The sequence below is a fragment of the Cheilinus undulatus genome, linkage group 12 (genome assembly GCF_018320785.1).
Source record: "Cheilinus undulatus linkage group 12, ASM1832078v1, whole genome shotgun sequence".
In the NCBI taxonomy this organism is placed as follows: domain Eukaryota; kingdom Metazoa; phylum Chordata; class Actinopteri; order Labriformes; family Labridae; genus Cheilinus; species Cheilinus undulatus.
In genome coordinates this window covers 34,497,376-34,516,656 of record NC_054876.1, presented here as the reverse complement: position 1 = coordinate 34,516,656, position 19,281 = coordinate 34,497,376, and the positions used below count along the sequence as shown (strand labels likewise).

Genomic DNA, 19,281 nt, shown 5'->3' with positions numbered 1-19,281 from the left:
AAAAAACAACCCAATGACGGTCAAAGCTGAGATACTTACAATCAGGTACCAAAAAAAAGTTTCTGCTATGATATTAGGATGGTGGGGATGCCAAAATAGAAGGTCCTAAAACCTACTGTAAAATCGATTTTGCTTGCCTAATTTCCTCTGGCAGGCTGTTTTACAGTTCAGGTGCTCCAGCAGTAGAGGCACATTCACCTTTTGTCCTGAGCCATGACTGTGGAACAAATAATAGGACTGTGCTTGAGGCTGTGTCTTGGTTCATAAAAAGTTAAAAGGTCAGCGAAATAGAGCGGGAATAACCCTTTCATGTCTTTAATGTCATCAGTACAAACATAAAATCAATTCTGAAACTGGAAGACAGTGCAAGCATGCTAAACTAGAATGATACAGTCTCTGGATTTAATTTCTTGAGGGCTGCTTTTTGGAAGAGTTTGATGAGTTTAATAAAATTTTGACTGAGGGAGATAAAAACAGATTTACCCTAGTGTAAATAAGATAATAAAAGCATTAGTCAACTTCTTGTAATATGTCGAAACAGTTTAATTTCGGGAAAATCCTTGAAATAAGACAAAGCAGGACAGCTCAGCTCTCCTAATCAGTTTAGGCTTGATGATCAGTACAGTGGCATTACATTTAATGAATCACTTAGATCACATTACGTAGCTGTTTTCTATTTTGCTCCCCAAAAAACTGAAATTGCACACTCACTTTTGTACGAATGAAAAATAAAGTTTTATCAACCTCCTTTTGATGGCCGAATACAAAATTAAAGCCATTAAGAAGGAGATATATATGGACAAAAGTATCTGGCCACACTTGTTTATCATTAAATACAGGTGTCTCAATCAGATCCATTTCCTCAGGTGCATAAAATCAAGCCCCTAGCCATGCAGTCTCTATCTGCAAACATTTGGGATACAAAATGTGTCATTCTGAAGAGCTCACTGATATCTAGTGTTGTATTGTGATGGATGCCACCTTTGCACTAAGATGGTTTGTGAAATTTCATCCCTGCTGGACATTCCAATTTCAACTTTAAGTGATGTTAGAAAGTGGAAGCATTTAGGAACAACAGCAGCTCAGCCGTGAAGCAGAAGACCACATAAAATCACAGAGCGGGGTCAACGACTGCTAAGGCTCATGGTGTGGTAAAGTCGCCAACACTGCTGATTCCATAGCTGAAGAGCTCTGAACTTCCATTGGCATTAATGTAAGCACAAAAACTGCGATAGGAGCTTCATGGAATGGGTATCCATAACTGAGAAGCTGCATGTAAGCCTCACGTCACTAGTCCAGTGCCAAGTGTTGGATGGAGTGGTATAAATCACACTGACACTGGAGCAGTGGAAACTTGTTCTGTGGAGTATGGTATCATACCAAGATGTTTTGAACAATGCTATGCTTCCAACTATGTGGCAACAGGATGGGGAAGGCCCTTTTCTAATTCAGCATGACTCTGCCCCAGTGCAGACATGGTTTGATGAGTTTGCTATAGAAGAACTTGAGTGGCTTGCACAGAACCCTGACCTCAACGCCACTGAGCTGGAACGGAGATTGCAAGCCAGGCCTTCTCATCCAACATCAGTGTCTGATCTTAAAGGCTCTCCAGAATGAATTGGCAGAAATTCCCACAGGAACACAATCTGCCCAAATACTTTTGTCCATATAGTGTATAACTGTCTCTCATCAACATAGCGTGTCATCTGCAAAAAAACATTATGCTACGTGGGTATGTCACCAAGCAAAAGCATAAACAACAGGAATTATTTACAGCTAAACAGCACTGGAACATCCAGATAGCACATTTTAGAAAAATATTCTTTTTCAACAACTTGACCACACAAACCAAATTTCTTGGAGAAATTTAAACTCTATTGTGAGCCTTCAAAGGAAGCAAGGAAACAAATCCGTTGATGCTTTATATATGGAAACGCATTCAAATTTTCCGCTGACTCATGCTTTGACATTCATCTTGACTTCTCTCTGTTTTTCACACCAGCAGATCCAAAGGCTGGAGAAAGGAGCAGGTGAAAACGAGAAGCAATAAGTCCGAGGCATCTCAGGGTCCTGCCCTGATATTTTACTGCTGCTCAGCGGGTTTTTACATACTTTTGTCAAGCTTTACAAGTTTATTATAAAACTTGAAGTGGGTCCATATGTGAGATTTATAGACACTCAGTGTAGTTGCCATTCCCTCGCTCCGGCCTCCAGCTGCTCGAATCAAAGTAGCCTCACTTTAAACTTGACATAATAATCAGAACAGGTGAACATGTGCTTTTAAGCTTATTGGGACAAGGGCTGACATTAACTTTATACTTCAGACACGAGAACTTCTCCTCACTGTGGGGGAGAAACTGGAGGACACAAAGGAAAAAGGACTGAAAGGCACTCAGTTTGTGGGATCTCTGGGTTACAGTTAATAATTAACTGCTCTCAAATGGATTTTTGGAGGGGTTTCAATGACAGTAATACCACATTTGTAAACCTAATTATGATACTGGTAAAAAGCATGTAAAGTACATGTCGTTTGTGAAATATCTTCTTCTTGTAGGAGGTTAAATGTGTTTTATTTATCGCTGTGATGGCATCTGAATAAGTGTGGCTCTTGGAGTCCAATATGTATCGCATCGCATCACATCATATCATATCATATTGTATCGTATTGTATCGTATCATTTCGTATTGTACCATTACTGAATTTAAAATATTTTTCATGCCACAGTTGTATCTTTCCTTAGAAATGAGTTAGACAGGTTTTTAAACGGATGCAGATCATGGACACATATCTCTAGTAGTGTCTTTGAAATCATTAAATTGAGCGTGAGAGTGGTCGGCATGTTTTTGCGGCAGTGATGGTACAATAATATCCACAGGAATGTGTTTCTGCTTCTCTTGAAGTTTTTGAGTGCAGGCAGGTGAAGCTTGTCGCTTAGGCAAATGATCCTTGTCTGTTCGGGGGGGGGGGGGGGGCTCTCCACCTGCAAGCTGCATGGCAAAACAAAACAAGAGCGCTGCTGCAGCTGTTAGAGACTGTAACTCTGAGGTTCTTCTCAGAATGAAGAGATGGTGTCTATCTCTGTTTTAAGGTGCTTACAAACATGGCATCATAAAACTGATTTAAAGTCTTAAATAAAGTCTTTTTTTCAAGATAAAAGAGAGACACGTGGCTGAATTGTTCCATTCATTACGTTGTCCATCACTAGTGCCTGTTATAGAGTATGACGTAGCATCAGAGATGCTGGTTACAATTACAGATACACCAACTGTGACAAATAGGGATGATACTGATGTTCTTGGTGTGAGACCCCTGGTATGCCTTTCACATGTTAACTATGAAAAAGATACCACTTTGTCTAACTGGTCACTTCTTCTACCTTTTAACCCATTAAGATCTGAGGCTGCATGTAAAAAAGCCACTAAAACCAGAGCCATGTTTGACAATAACCTCTCAAAAAGCCTGAAGGTTTTCTGAAGAACTACACAGAAATTGAATCTTTATTTCTCAGCCTTTAAGCACATGAAGACATTTTGATTCCTTTGCTTATTTTGTAAATAAATGGCTCTGATGTTGGTTAACACTTTTTAAAACTCATTTATCAAATAAGGATATTCAGCATCATCCTAGTCTTGAAATTATGGAGCCTTGGCTTGAGGGTTTACGGCCAACATTATAATGTGTGTTGTTATTAAATTCATTGAAGTTCTTAGTTGTTGTCGTCTGCCTCAGTACAATTACACGACTCAAGTCATCACTGATCAACTTCTTTCCGTGTGGTGGCTAAAGAGATTAAAACCAACATTATTTTTGTGTCCTGGCTGCCTTCTTCATGTGTGTGTTAGTGAACCATGTTGCTCTTCATCAGTCTTTGTATTCACATCAATGAGACCAACCCAAAACGCTCTGACATCACATCTAGTCTATGCACAGAAATGTTGCATCAGGTCTAAATGGGGTAAAAAGTCTCTTAGTTGATTCATCAGCTAGATATCCCAGATGCCAGCAGGAAAACTCGACAACAACAGAAGAACACTGGTGACTGATGTCTCTTTCAGCATATCACATTATCTGGCTGGTGGGTTTGTACATCAGCTCACATAAATGATTTTTCTAGCTATAGAGATGTGCAAGTGTAGGTGTTTTAAGGATTTATGCTGATGATTAAAACTAGAAGCCATCTGTGAATGTGTCTTGTGTCATTGTAAACCAGATTTCTGTCATAATGCTTCCAAGGGATGTATGATTTTTTATGTTAAAATTCTAATAATCACAGAAAATTAAAAAAGGGAGGTCAATGCCAATGAAACCAACACATAAAAAAGAAACTGTGATCTTAAAACAGACAGAATTGGTTCTAGTCAGTCAGGAAATATTTAAAACTTAAAATTTAATCAGCCAACCTTTATTAACACTTGATCATTAAAGGGGCAACTCTCATTTTTAGTGATATGTTGTCAAATTAGAGAAGCAATTAAAATACAGACAATGAAGTAGCTATACATTAAAACGTGCAAATCAGATGGTCAAGAAAATAAATTAAACGCTAAATTATTAGGACTGTCGGCATTATTAGATTCATTGTAAATAGGTAAGATCCATTATTAGTGCATTATTATTTTAAATCATTAATACTCACATGCTTTATTGTTTGTTTCATAAGTTTTTATTTAAGCCACTGCAGTGTTTCCCTGCAGTCATAGTGACTCCTTCTCAATCCATAACAAGTTCCTTTTTCCATGGTTAGGTTCATGTCATAATCTTCAGTCCACCCAAAGTTCCTGTTTTCTTCCAAAATAAAAGCAGGTCTATATCCAAAACAGTTATGTATGTGAAATAGGGAAACTTAAAAGTTGGAAGTTTCGTCACAGTAAACCACAGAGATCCTGAGATTATTTGTGATAAATAATTTTCATAATTTCACAGCCCTAAAAATTACATTTTGTTACCTAAGGTCACGTCCTTTGTTTACAGCAGAGTATCTCAATGCCTATGTATCCTTAACTCCGGGTGATAAAGGCCTTTCTGTGTTGTGTTGTGAAAAACTAGTTTAAAGTATTGATCTTCTCCTTGACTGAACACGAAGGGAGAAAAGTGAGTACAGTGGAATAGATTAGGCATGACTAGTAGCCAAATAAACCTTGCAGGACGTGTTCAAGGTTCAAATACCCGCCTTGATCCTTTCTGTGTGAAGTTTACATGTTCTCCACCTCCCTGTGTGGCTTCTCTCCGGGTCGTTTGTTTTCCACCCGCAGTCCACCCACATGTAGGCCAGGTGGACTTCAGTTTGTGTGCGTGTGTCTGTGAGCTTTGTATGTATTCAGAGGACTGATGATCTGTCCAGGGCGCTCCCTCTCCCTCCCTACCTCCCACCCACTAGTGCATTCTGGGATAGGCCTCTGCTCCAGATCGAGCCTGTTTTGCCGCCCTTTTGTTTGGCATGTTTTTACGGTTGAAGTCTGCACAAGGCTTCTATTTTGAGCGTAGGAGGTTTTTTACAATGTTTTCAGGTCCCTTCTCCCTGACAGCTTTGTCTGATCTTTTTTTACGAGGTGTTTTACACGCCAGCACTGCGAGCGAGGGGTCAGGTGTGATGGCGAGCTAGTACTGATGAACTGGTAAACCTGGAAATAGTTTCGCAAAAGTTTTGAAGTGACGGCAGATGGACGCTGCGGTATGCTGGGAACATTAAATCATTTAAGGGAACTTTAGCACAACAATAACATGACAGATTATGACTTAAGCCCACATACATTAGCTTTTTAAGTGCAGAAATGAAAGGTCAGTATTAAATCAGAGCTCATATTGGCATGTCTCATCACATCAGACGTTCTGCTGATTTATGAGTCACGTTGTTTGGGTGGATGTTAGTGATAGACGGGCACCTTTATGTCTACCGGAGCGTGAAAACCACATGAATGCTTTCATACCGTAGCACTGATGAGATGATTAATAATAATGATAAAAACAGGCCCATGTCTTTAGTTTCTTCTCTCTAATTTTCTTTACATGAGTACATTGTACTGTACCATCAAATGTTCAGAAACATAGCACTAGCAAACATTTCTAAGGGGCTTTTTGTGAACTTTGGCGCCCATTAAGTTTGTGTGTTATTTTCACATAAACAGACTGAATATTTTCATTGTCCACAATAAAGAGAAATTAAAAAAAACTACATTATAGTCATTTGTTTTGATCTAGAAAGTATGCTGCAGGGTGCCAAAAGCCTTGTGGTAAAGTCTGTGTGCCCCATGTGTTAAGGTCGTTGTCCTCAAGGTGGGTGGCCTGGGTTCAGATCCAGCCTGTGGCTCCTTTCCTGCATGTAATCTCAGCTCTCTCTCACCCTAGTTATTGTAACTACCCATTGTCCTGATTCTAGGGGCAGAAAAGCCCAAAAGTAAATCTTTAAGTTGGTTGCATCCAACTATAAAGTGCTAAACATGTGCCATTACAAGTACTATTGCACATTGCGTGCAACTTGATGTGACTGAATATATTCCTCCAAAACAAAGTCAAGTTACAGATGAGATGTGGGTCTGTGCTCCACATCTATCACTCAAGGCTGAGAGCTTAACAACCACCCGTGTAGCTCGCTGGATTGCAAACTTCAAATGACAAAATCAGATGGTACTAAAAGCCGGCTCAGACGACACTGATTCTTTTGGCCTTTTATGTCTTCACTATGTCAGACTATGCAACAAAAATGTTGTCCCACCTTTGCCAACAGCCTGGCCACACTAAAATTAAGATCCTGACTGCTCATCATATGCTGACATCACCACTTTCACCACAACTGTGTGCAAGTTCACAGGTCATTAGGGAGGCCAGCTCTTTTGGGGATGGTAGCATTTTACAAAGTAAGGAGCTAATTCTGTCCTATTGAAAGGCCTCAGGATAAAATATGTTGACATCAGGTCAGAGTGTCAATTAGATGACAATGCAAGAAAAATTCTGACTTGCTCAAATGGTGTGTCAAGGCACACCAGGCAAGTCTAGGTGTGTCGTGGGAATTTGTACAGCCATACATCATTTCTATTACTATACAATGACTTAATATTTTGCAAGCATATGGATATAGCATGCCTTGAGATTTTGTCTCAATCTCAGGTGTGTCTCGGGAAAAAACAATTTTAGAGACCAGAGTCTTAGAGCATCTTCGATGCGTTGTTAAATATGTCACACTGAAAGACTGTTTGTCATTCCCAGCGGTCATATTCCAACCCAATGTTTGAAGATGAGCTGCAGCAATTAAGTCAGGCCAAAATCTGGCTGAATTGTGTAATCTTAGTCTGCCTTTACAGAATTACAGACATGCATGTTATAGACTTTTACACAGCTATGTAAACCTTTTTCTCTCTGGAAGACACACCCCCAAATCAGACTGCATCTTATTTAACGGGGCAATTTATACTCTGTATTTGACATTTTATCCATAAATGTAATTTTTCTCCACTTCCCCATAATTTTCCAGTCTTGCATCGCTGATAAAGCAAGGAAAATAAGATGAGAAATCAAGAAAACAACTGGAAAATACACCTCATTAACACTGAAAAATTAAGGATAATATATATAGGTTAGGGGAAGACCAGTTGTCAGTCTGGCCAATTGTTAAGGCCAATATTTGGCATTTGTCTAGTTGTTAATGTTGGCCTTCTATTTACCAATAGTAGATGAAATTAATGATTCAATAAAGGGAGCTTCTGTAGGTGTCCTCTCCTCTGGCATTGTTTTCACCCTCTTGGGTCTCACCTAACGTCACACCCACAACATTATCCCATTGACTAGATGTCACACAAGTACTAGCCAATCAACACTGAGACCTGGGTGCCACTGACACAGTGAGCCAATGGCATCACTTCCTGTTTTCCTGCTGCTACTGGGTTAATCTGTGCTGTTTGTCATGTTGACAGAGCTAGAGATCAATATTTTTACAATTTACTTTTCTCACAGTAGGTAAATTTTGTTGCCTTTTTATATGCATCAATTCAAAATATCTATCATCCATTTTATGAACTAATAATTGGTGTCAATATTGGCCCTGAAAAACCCAGCTCATCTGACTTCTAGTATGAGTGTATGTCTGCTTTGGGCTTCTGTATTGAAAGTTGGCTGAGGTTTACCGAATCCTCCCATAAACATGGGACACATTTGTGTGTCTTTTAGTTTTTACTTTTATTTATGAGTTAATGTCTACACTAAAATTTAAAATCATCTGTGTTGATCTCATATCTGGCAAGTTTGTCTATAAAAAAATTTTAATAAAATTGTGAGATTTTTTAATAAAATTGAAAAATGAACACATTTCTACATGTTTCCTAGAAAGTAAATTAAGAAAAGTGGAAAACAGGGGAACTATAAAGAAAGTAATGCAAAAACATCAATAGGGAAATGAAGAAAATATTTCTAAAAGATGATAAAGTCCACATGATTTGTTGAGGCTGTTTTGCTGTCAGCTAATAACGCTGTCACTTTGGTTTTTATTGTAGAAAATAGTCCAGCGTTTCTTGTTCCAGTTATAATATTGTGTTTGGAGTTTGAGTGCTGACTAATTCTGGCGAGTGAAGCGCAGACTGATGTCATCCTCATGTTTGCTTTGTTATGCTAACTAGCATGGGATTTGAGCTCTGTTGTTTTAGCTAAAGCAGAAGCTTGCTTCTGTACAACACAGAGCACACGTCTCTAACCCGAAGAGAGCGGCTTCTTCACACACTCTTACAGAGGGAAGTTGTGAAATCTGCTCCCCGTGGCAAACAGCCGACTATATGTGAGATCTGAGTAACAAATCCTCCAGCAATCTCATGTCACATCATTCTGCATGACCTAAGCATCAGGACGCTGAAGATCTAACAAACGGAAACTTCTGTATCCCCACCAACAAACTGTCACACTTTTCTAAGGTGCTGATAGCGTCTGACAGCAGGTACACGGTTATATTCACGTGGCGGTATCTTAAATGCACTCAGGCCCCATCATGCATCTGTGTGTTTCTCTCGGTGCCTCCTTCCCTTCAAACGGCCCCACTCGTGCCCTGATAAGCAGACTTGATCTAAAACACGTTAGATCTGTTCATTGAGGGGGTGGGGTTAAGTGCAGGTACATGACATTTAGGGCCGATCCAAGGACCTGAGTCAAGCTGTAAACAACTCCTACATTGCGTCAGGGAAATATTTATCTTTGCCTGGAGAAGTTCTCGAGATAGTGTCAACACTGCTTAAGACACAATTACACTTGTGGATGGAAAAATAAGAGATGTCGTGGAGTACAAGTGTATTACATGAATAAAGCTGTCCAGATATGAGACTTTCACACTGAAAACAACAGCAATGTTCATATTTCATGAAAGCCTTTTGTGCAATGACTCAGCTTTAATTTAACAACAAATTTAGTTTTTTTAATCATCATTTATTCATCCTGCTGGGGCTCTAAAGACAGAAATTAACACATAAAAGATGAATCCAGGTTCAAATGAAACAAGTGTTGCTTAAGCTAGTTTAGACACGACAAGATAATCAAGTCCATTTTAGGCGCCAAAGTCACAATGTCTCAGTGGTTCTAAAGATGATCTTGCTAGATGTGGAGTTAGTTGAGTTAAGAGACAGTTTGCTTTAGTTTCAAGCTGTTTGTATAAAATAAGTTTGATTTCCACAATCCCACTTCCTCTCTTGTGGGGGGAACCGGGGCTACCTGCACTGTAAGACCGAACAGCTGAAGTTCAAGAAAATGAGTTGCTTTAACTTAAAAATCCAAAATAGCTATTTCATCTCTGAATGATTGAACACATTTGTAGTTTTAAGTCAGCATTCAAAGCTTTTTTCATTCCACTCAAATTATTTGACAATAATCCCTTAATCTGCAGAGTTTTCCCAGATTTTCTTTGGGCATTAGACACTTTTGCGGCATGAGTGAAGTTACTGACTCAGTTAGAGATATCCTGGCTGTGGGGAGCAACCACAATACGTAGTGAATGGTATACTGAACATGATAGAAGAGGACTGCCTGTAGTGTGCATCTTTCAGTTAGTCGCTTAAATTTGCCTCATTTAAGTCATCATTCATTTGTTCAACTTAATATTTTTCATCTTATGGGTGGGTTTTTCATATCAGCCACTTCGCTGCTGTTGGGCAGAAACCTCTTATCTCCAAACAACCACTTCTCAGGGGGTGGAAAAAAAACACTTTATCTTTCAAGGAATTTTAAAACTGAACGATCATAGTCGGCATCTTTTTACAGTTTTTATTGGTTTTGAATTTGTTAAACCTACTGAAAGATGTAAAGGATGGCCAATAGCTTAGATTTATAGGACTTGTCTCTGTGGTTAGGAAGCGCTGCTCTGATTCCACCTCCTGTTGGCTGCAGTCTTTCCTCTTTGGGGATCCAGCTTTGTCTGTAGTGTCCTCTCTCGAAGGTTGTGCTCATTGAATCTGTACATAGTCAAGCATTTCCTCAGCTGTGAATCAGTCACAGTGCTCGAGTGTTCTTCAACTGCATATGTTTTTTCTCTAATGTGCCTGTTATTTATTCTCTTGTGTGTGAAACATAATGAAAGATAAAATGTACAGCCAATTTTTTTGCTGTCTCCATGACTTTATCAATCATTTTCCTTTTTTTCCTCATAAATTTTCTTAAAAGTAGTCCTACGCTATCACCAAATCTTCCTGCCCATTATCCTTACTCAAAAACTCTGGAGAGATTTTGTGAGATTTTTTAGATTCAGGATGCTGGATGAACATGAATGAAATCTTGAGCATATTGTGAACTGTCAGATTGTTGCTTCTCACACACAATAGGAATAAAACTGTCTTACATTTTTAACATCTGTGAACATTTTGAAAACCTTTCATGTGGGCCATTCCTAACCCTCTCCTTGTTTTTCTGTGCTTTCTCTCATAGTAACCACAACGCTATCTCCAGGCTCAGGCCACGCCAGAAGATGCAACGACACAGAGAAGGCCTACTGTGTGAATGGCGGCGACTGTTACTTCATACATGGTATCAATCAGCTCTCCTGCAAGTGAGTTTCCTCATTTCTTTTTTTTGAACCTTCAAAAGTTTTCCATCGTCACCCTAAAAACCCTAATATTTCCTTACTTCAGTTTTTTGTTTACTTGGAAGCACTTGATCATCCCTCTTTTAGTTCAACAGCAGCATCACATCACAGGAAAAAGCTGCCAGTCTGCCTAACTACCCACCTGTTGTGTATTTTAACACTAATAATGGAGCGAGGCGGTGCTCCACTCATCCTTTTAAGTCTTGTTTAGCGTACAGGAGAGCCTCACATTAAAAGCCTTTTCCAAAATGTCATGAGTCACTGGTTTAGTGGTGAGCAAATATTTATGCCTCTCTGAGGCCCCCAGTGAGGTAAATAGAATCATTGCTTACATTTGGCAGAGGGGATCAAGACCCGAGTGTAAAGTGTACCGGAGGAGCCATAGATCTGTGCTTTTCAGGGAGAAAACAGGTTGACATTATCACAGAAACAACCTCTTTTTTTGGCTTTGACTTTTACATTTTAGTTTGTATAAGACTGAAGGTCAAGGAACTCGATTTGGCATGATGTTCAGGGAGGAGTTATCATGTCAAATAAACAGTTTTCCTTCTTGTTTTTCTGTTTTTAGATATGTTTTTATGGCAAAGACAGAAGAATCAGATGTAAAATATACTATTGGGAAACCAGTCAAAATCTGTTTTGATAAACTAGCACATAGATGAATTGTTATCATGGCAAAATGTCAGGAAGTCACAGTTTTAGCTTCTCAAGTTTTTATTATTTTTAACAGGATATATTTTAAAATGTTAGACCAAGCAACTGCTCTTTAAAATCAAAGTCCAAGTCTTTGGGTTCTTTAAACATGCACCAAAACAAAACAAGCTACTTTATCATTTTATACTCAAAAGGAAAAGATATCAATATAGTAAACAGATATCTTTAATTTGGGTTATTAATTACAAGACAATTTCTCATATTTCAACAGTTGTCTTTAAAAACTCTGATAGGCGATTAATTAACCAAAAGACATAGAAAATAATTCTAAAAATCAATCAGAAAAATGTTTAATGCAGCCCTACTGATGTTTTATTCAGTATAGCTCCACTAAAAACCACAATAATACCCAAAACTTACAACTCAAAACATCCACAGGGCTCTCCTGTCATGGTCGCCACATCTCAGGTTACGTGTTCTGCTCCGCCATATGTCATTGTAGAATAATTCTCCAGCCAGCTTGATGTAGAGCTGAAACATTAGCAAGGCGTTTGTGCCCAGTTGGCTGAAGGAAGAATGCTCTCCAAGCAGTGAGGACACGGCTGCAACAGCCGTTCAATACGCTGTGTACAAATTGGAGGCAGCAATAACTCAATTGCTGCAGCTAATTCACTCACGGCCGGGGCACGGGGCCAGAAAAGTTGGATAATGCAGTGAAGGCCTGCAGGGATTTGTTGCCCCTCAGCCATCTCATTCAATATAGGCCAGGCTTCAGTGGACATTACTCACCGGCTAAACAAGTCCTGCAGACAGCGAGCCCTACTTTAATGCCCCGCTCCTTCACTTTAAGCCCTCAACTTTGTTTAGGGGAGAGCCGAGGTTCAAAAATGACACAAAGAAGGTAAATCTATAGTAGACAGATTTTCTCTAATAACTTCCTATGAATACAATAATTACCAAAAATGAGTAAGAATGTGGCAATTTAAAGATTTTTGAGCCAAAACGTAAAGAAGTTAATCACAAATTCTGATTGTTGTTATGTAGCCAGTGATAACTAATGTGCTGCAAGTGGCAAAAAGATTCAGTCAGGGGAAAACGGTTGCAAACTTGTAAAACACTGGAAACTTGCATTAAAAAAAAGCTAGGGAGTTAATTGACATTAAATGTCCTGTGAATTTAAAATCACTAAAAGAAACTATAGAGTAAAACATAAACACTGTTTATCCAGTTATTTTGATAAAAGTGCTCTTGACCATTGGTTCCCAAGCTGGGGTTCGGGCACCACAGGGGGGTACCGAAGATCTCAGGGGGTGTGCAGGACTCTGTCAAATGTATATATATTATTCTAAAATTATGATTAGAAACATGACTTACATTGGCATATTAGGGCCCACCTAAAAATTTAGATTAATTTTTGTGCAAAGAAGTCAATTTTTGGGGTGAAAAAAAAAACGTATTTTTTTTTATTACAGAGTCATACATGTACAAGAAAAACTACAGATTAGAGAGTTTTTTTAAGTTGGAAATTTAGGGGGAAAACTCAAAATTCCCAAGTTTAAAAAAGTAATTAATTTTGATTTTACAAATTCTTAAAATTTTTACGTTTTTAAAATTGTAAATTTACAAGTGTGTAAAGTAAAAAAATGTACATGAAACGAAACTGAAAACAGTTGGATTTTGACAAGTTTTTTTTTTTTTTTTTTTTTTTACATACATTTAGGACTTTTAAAGTACAAAAAAATATTTTTTTCTCATATAAATGTGTGACTTTTTAAACCAGAGAATTTACTTTTTTTTTCTTGAAAATTAACAAATCAAATTTACTTATATTTTTTTCCATAGTGGCCCTTATAAACCATTGTAATAATGGATAGTTTATATAAGTGTGTATAGGCCTATTTTGTCAATGAAAACAATTTAAATTGATATAAAATTTTCTAAGTGGGTCCATGGGAGCTTAGCTTCTCTAAGGTATGAGAAAATGAAATGTGAACCCTTTGAAATTATCTAGTAAATGAAATTTTATCATAAAGATTATTTTGAATTCCTGAACCTGTGGTCATGTCAAAAAGCAGCAAATGTATTCATTGAAAGAGAATTATCTCTTGTGTCGAACAAAATAAAAGCAGCATTATGTTCTGGGGACCTCCAACAAATCTCTTAATGGAAGGAACAGCTTATGTAAGTGTACCAAATACAGAATATATAGTTTCATGTCTCGCAACATATTGTAAAACTTTTATTGTTTTCCATCCAAAATGCCGTGTTGAGTTTTGATCATATTTTAATGCGTGTTGACAGTGATTTATTCCTCCTGTTTTAAAGCAAAGATAAAAGAGTGCTAATGGAGTTAGCAGCTGCACCACCCTGGATATTTTGCACGCTCATCTGATTTTTAAATTATGCAGTGACAGTTTATTTCTTTCATCTGTCAGCAAAGTCTCCTTGGTCTAGGTGGTTCTCCCCCAGTTAAGCACCATCACTCAGGATGAGTAATTTAATGCTGAATGTTATGGTGCTCCTGGGAGGCGTTGTGTGAAACCAGTAAATTACGACCGATGACCTCTGTTGGATTGGTGGTCTAGTTGTGACTGCGAGAGGAATGCTGGTGCCCCTAAAAGACCAACTGCTCCTCCTAATGTGATTATAATGAGGAAATATGGCTGAGGCCAGCACACAGGATGGTAGTGATACAGTAGTCTGTCAAAAATGTTTTTCTTCAAGTCAGGAAGCACGGTAAACAGAGACGTCCAGTCATGGACAAAACCTCCAATTATAAAAGGAAATTCAACCTGTGAGGCTGAAGTTAAGGATTCCTGACTACCTTACCATGCTGTCTTATGGTAACAGTTGTAAAGCTGTCACATTTTCAGGTTATGGACACAGCTACTGTGCTCCCAACAGACACCAAGAGAGGAAACCACATTACCCCATTTTCTGCTTAGCTGCACAGGCTGGCCAGGATTGATTTATTGATCACCTACAAAGCTTCTCTGCTCCTGCAAAATACAGACTGAGGTCAAATAGAGAGCTGACCTTTGCTGCTGGAGCCTCTGAAGTCTACACTGCAAAAATGGAGAAAGAAATCCTCTTAAAATTAATAAATATGCAGTTAACTTTTTTCAATTATTTAATCAAGTTAAGAAGACAGATTGGAACAAAAAATTGAATTTTTGAAATTGATGTGTGATCAAATTGAATATTTTTTATTTTCTTTTTCAGTCTGTTTTTATACAGTATATATTTTACTGTTTTAATGAAAACTCACCTTATGGTAATAAAAAGTGTCCCCACTTTGATTCATAACACTCCTATCTAAGTTAGGTATTTTTAAATGGACCATTTTTTCATCATTCAGTATGGTATTATCAAGGTTTAGCAGAGGTATATTATTTATACTATTTCTAATGTATCTGATTATGTGTTATCATATCTGGTCCACAGTTCACACCATTGACTCTGTATTGATGTGGACAGCATTTTCCCATTTCCTACTGCAGGCTCTTTTCAGATGATCTCACACAATGGATGAGAACTCCACTTGGGGGTATAAGAGGTGATTTCTGCATAGAGAAACGCACCAAAAAGGCCATGTTTTAAGCGGTGTACAACTATGCCAAGCATTCAAAGTGCGAAAATAAAATCATTCTTAATGCCTGTACTTAAGCTACTTTTGTGTCCTGAAAATATTCAGGAATTTAAAAGAAAATCTCAAGATGAAGTGACAGCAGGCAGAAAATAGAAAGCCTCCATCCGGGTGCTTTAGCTCAGTGGGTAGGGCAGGCATCCATATATAGAAAGGCAAAGTCTCCGTTTGAAGTCTGGATGAGCGGTGTCACACAAAGATTATGTGTGGTCCATTTCCATAAGGAGGTCTGGTTTGGTTCAGTCCAGTTTTATCATGGTTTAGCAAATTAAGCTGATATTGCCCAAATTTCATCGGCTGATTTCCATCCTGCCTCACTTGTTATGAAAGGAAATCTGTCTCTTTTTAGAGATCCAGATCATTTGGCTCAGCAGTAGAGCTGGTTGTTTGGCTCCAAGACAGTTCTTCTTTTTTAACAGTTTGACTTTTTAAATGTGAATTAGATAATGATAAAGGATGGAGGAAAGGAAACTGGCACTCAAACAGGAGCTAGCTGCAGTGACTCACATAAAAGAGCTGTTTCTTAGTGTGACCTCGTTTATGGACAGCACATCTTATTTTATCTGGCTAGACATACCGGACACTAGGAGGTCTGCAGGACTTAGTAAATTGTGATGTTGATCACCTCCAAACCAGGTAAATACGTTAGACAGTGAAACAAATCCCTTCTTTGTTAAGTGTTGGGATGGTACTCAATGTATAAAGAAATTTGCAGTGTATAGGTCCATTTAAAGCTGTTAAGTACTAAATTTCTTCCGCTCCAATTCATTCCTTATGGCTGTCCCCCACTTCCTGATCCCCAACATACATTCGTGTGTCATCAGAATCACTAGAAGAACCTGTCGTATTAAAATGAATCCAAAATACTCCTGCAACATATACAAATCTGTTAGGATCAAGGAGGTGGAGCTATGATCTGCACTGCATCTGATCAGTAAGGGGAGCTCTGAATATTTTGGCTTCAATTTCAGATAGCTGTTGCTCTGTCCATCTTAATATACAGGCTATGGAATGTCGCTGATGTGTAAGTTAACGTATTAGACTTCCTGTTGCTGGAGTATGTTTTCTGTGTTTTTTTTAAACAGTGTATCCACTCTGAAGTTTAATTGTGACTCATTTACAGTACACCCCATGTTCTGTATTTCTCCTTTTCATAACACACGTCTGCTCCTTCCCAGATGTCCGGATGGATACTTTGGCCCACGATGCTTACAAACCGAGCCGCAGCGGTCGTACATGCCCAATCCTTTCAAAAGTATGTCCGCTTGATTTGAGCAGCAGAGCACAGGGACACAGTTGTACCTGGATTACCTCTGTGGACTCCTGCTGCCCTTCCTCCTCTTCCTCCTCCTCCTCCCCTTGTCCTCTTCTTCTTTCTTCTCTTCAGGTCAACACGCAATGAGCTGTGCACTACACCCTGCACACGGTGGTGTCATCCATGGGAACACTCTGCTTCAGCTGTCTGTGGTTATGCTGTTGTTCTAATTCTGTGTCTCTCTCCCTCTCTCCTCCCTCCCTCCCTCCCCCTTTTCTTCTGTGCGAACTCTCCTTTTCACTCCACCTTTGCCCTCTCTCTCTTTCTCTTCCTCACTCCTCCACTACCCTCCTTCTCCTCCCTTCTCCTCTCTTCTTGTGGTTTTGTTTCTTTCCATCAGGTGTCCAAATGACTTTACTGGTGATCGCTGTCAAACCTACGTTATGGCCAGTTTCTACCGTATGTCAATTTCCTCTTCTGTCACTCTGTCAGACTGTCTTTGTGTCACGCGTGCATGCTGGTGTGGAGAGAGATTGCATTAGTGTCCTGTTATTACCTAACAGTTGTGTCTGTGCCTCCTTAGATGACTCATTCACAGGCTGGCATAGTTTTAGCGGAGAGTCTGGTATTGTGTTTGGTCTGCATGTGATGTTGTGTGCCCTTTTAACTCGCACTGTGTTGCACGTGCACTCTCAGAATAAGAGCTGATAGTAAATGTGGTAGCAACAAGTAGGCGGCTGAGTTTAGATGCTGTGTGGATGTGGAGCTCCAAAAAGTCGGCTGCATGTAACAACACAGTCTAATATTAAAAATGAATGAACAGATTAGTCACTTTTATTCCGTATAGCTCCAGGTCACAACAAAAGCAGACCTAGATTAAACTCTTTGTTATATTGATATGATGCAAAGATGTAACATCAGTCCACAGATGAGCAAACACTGGAAAATGGCAGCAAGAATAACTTGATGAGACAAACATGGAGATGTCAATACAGCACAAGATACTAGTGCCCTAATGAAAAGGATAAGCCCTCAGAGAGAACCCCACCCACCGCACCCAAACGTTCATCCTCACGCTTTACTGATAAGTCTTATACCATACCACATGGCCCTCAGTGGCCACCACACCCTTCCACCTTTAACAGACCCAGGCCTTGTACATGCTAGCTCCAGACAGTTTCAATAACAATACCATAAGTTCTCATGCACTGGACAGTGAAACTGAAAATGAATCTCAGTTTTCTCGACTATTCCAATGAACTAAATTTGTGCTCCTCTGGATCGGCATTAACCTGCCAGTCTCTCTCCAAGGCTGAAGGAGAAATTCCTAAAAGCACCTAATGTTCTATGTCTTCTGGTTAAATTATACTTATCATAGGATTATACTCTCTAACTGTCCTATATTAGATAATCAGTTTGTAGTTTTATTATCTTCCACAGTCAGTCTCAAGTTCAGCCCACTGGAAGGCTAGGTAGTTAAGCTTAAGAAATAACAACTAATCCTGATGCCAAAATTATGTTGAAGGGAAACTAAAAAACTGAGAAAAGAGGGGAAAAGCAGAGCCAGGGGAAAGACACCTACAGTGGCAAGAAAAAGTATGTGACCCCTTTGAAATGCTCTACTTTTCTGCATGAATTGGTCATCAAATGTGATCTGATCTGCATCAATGTCACAAGTATAGACAGACACAATGTGTTTAACCTAATACCACACAAACAATTATAATGTTTAAAGTCTTTATTGATCACAGCCAGTTGACATTCATAGTGCTGCTTGAAAAACTAAGTGAACCCTTAGGTGAATCCTGTGAATGTTTAATGGCTGCTTTCAATGAAGACTTCAAATATCATAATTATGTGTGTGGTATTAAGGTAAGCACACTGTGTTTGTCTATACGTATGGCTTAGATGCAGCTCAGATCACATTTGACGACCAATTAATACAGAAACTAGATAATTTCAAAGGGTTCACATACCTTTTCTTGCTACTGCATTTGGGTTAAAGCTCACTCCAATCTAGTTAGGCTGTACAAAAATGATCAACCAGACCCTCCAGGACATGAGAGCAAATCAAAACCTTGACTTTGATTAGCGATTTTGACCTCTATGTATCCCACCACAGAGATTTTCAATGAGAAGTAACTTCTACCACCGAGTCAGTGTCTGATGAGGTGATTAACATGTTTTTCCTACAAAGATTCAGTATGTGTTACATGATTGGCTGTTAAAAGAAAGCAGGATGAGATTTTTCACTGGAAGATGCTTAAATATCTAAGAGATAACATTTACTGTTGTTAACATTGAGATCAGCAAAATTGATTTAAGCAAATGAAAGCTCCTCACAGGAGCATTAAACAAAATATATATTATCCTATCAGAGCTGACTGACAGAAATGATTAGCCTGAAAAAATTGTAGCAACTTAATATGCAAGACAAATGAGCTACAGTGGTGCACTGATCTGTGAAAGTCAGAGTTCTGTCATGATGTTGGTATTAGCCCTTTAGAATGTATTTCATATTCATGATATATGGCCTGTAAATCTTCCATATTAAGATGTTAAGTATGAGTTGTGGCCTATTTTATTATATGAGTATTATATACTGTAGGTCATACATGAGCTGACTTGACAACATTCCTGTTAGCTTTAATGTACTTATTGAATAATGTGATTGTATTTTT

The 19,281-nt window shown here is 38.7% G+C and overlaps 1 protein-coding gene across 2 annotated transcripts in view; it reads left to right on the top strand.

The window, feature by feature from the left end:
• The window catches only part of nrg2a (neuregulin 2a), a 140,105-nt gene that overhangs the window by 100,183 nt on the left and 20,641 nt on the right, over positions 1–19,281 (top strand). For both annotated transcript variants that reach the window (XM_041801391.1, XM_041801390.1), the window contains exons 4-5: positions 10,889–11,009; positions 17,001–17,059. In XM_041801391.1, the coding sequence (XP_041657325.1) occupies positions 10,889–11,009; positions 17,001–17,059 (180 nt within the window). The remainder of the gene's footprint in view (positions 1–10,888; positions 11,010–17,000; positions 17,060–19,281) is intronic.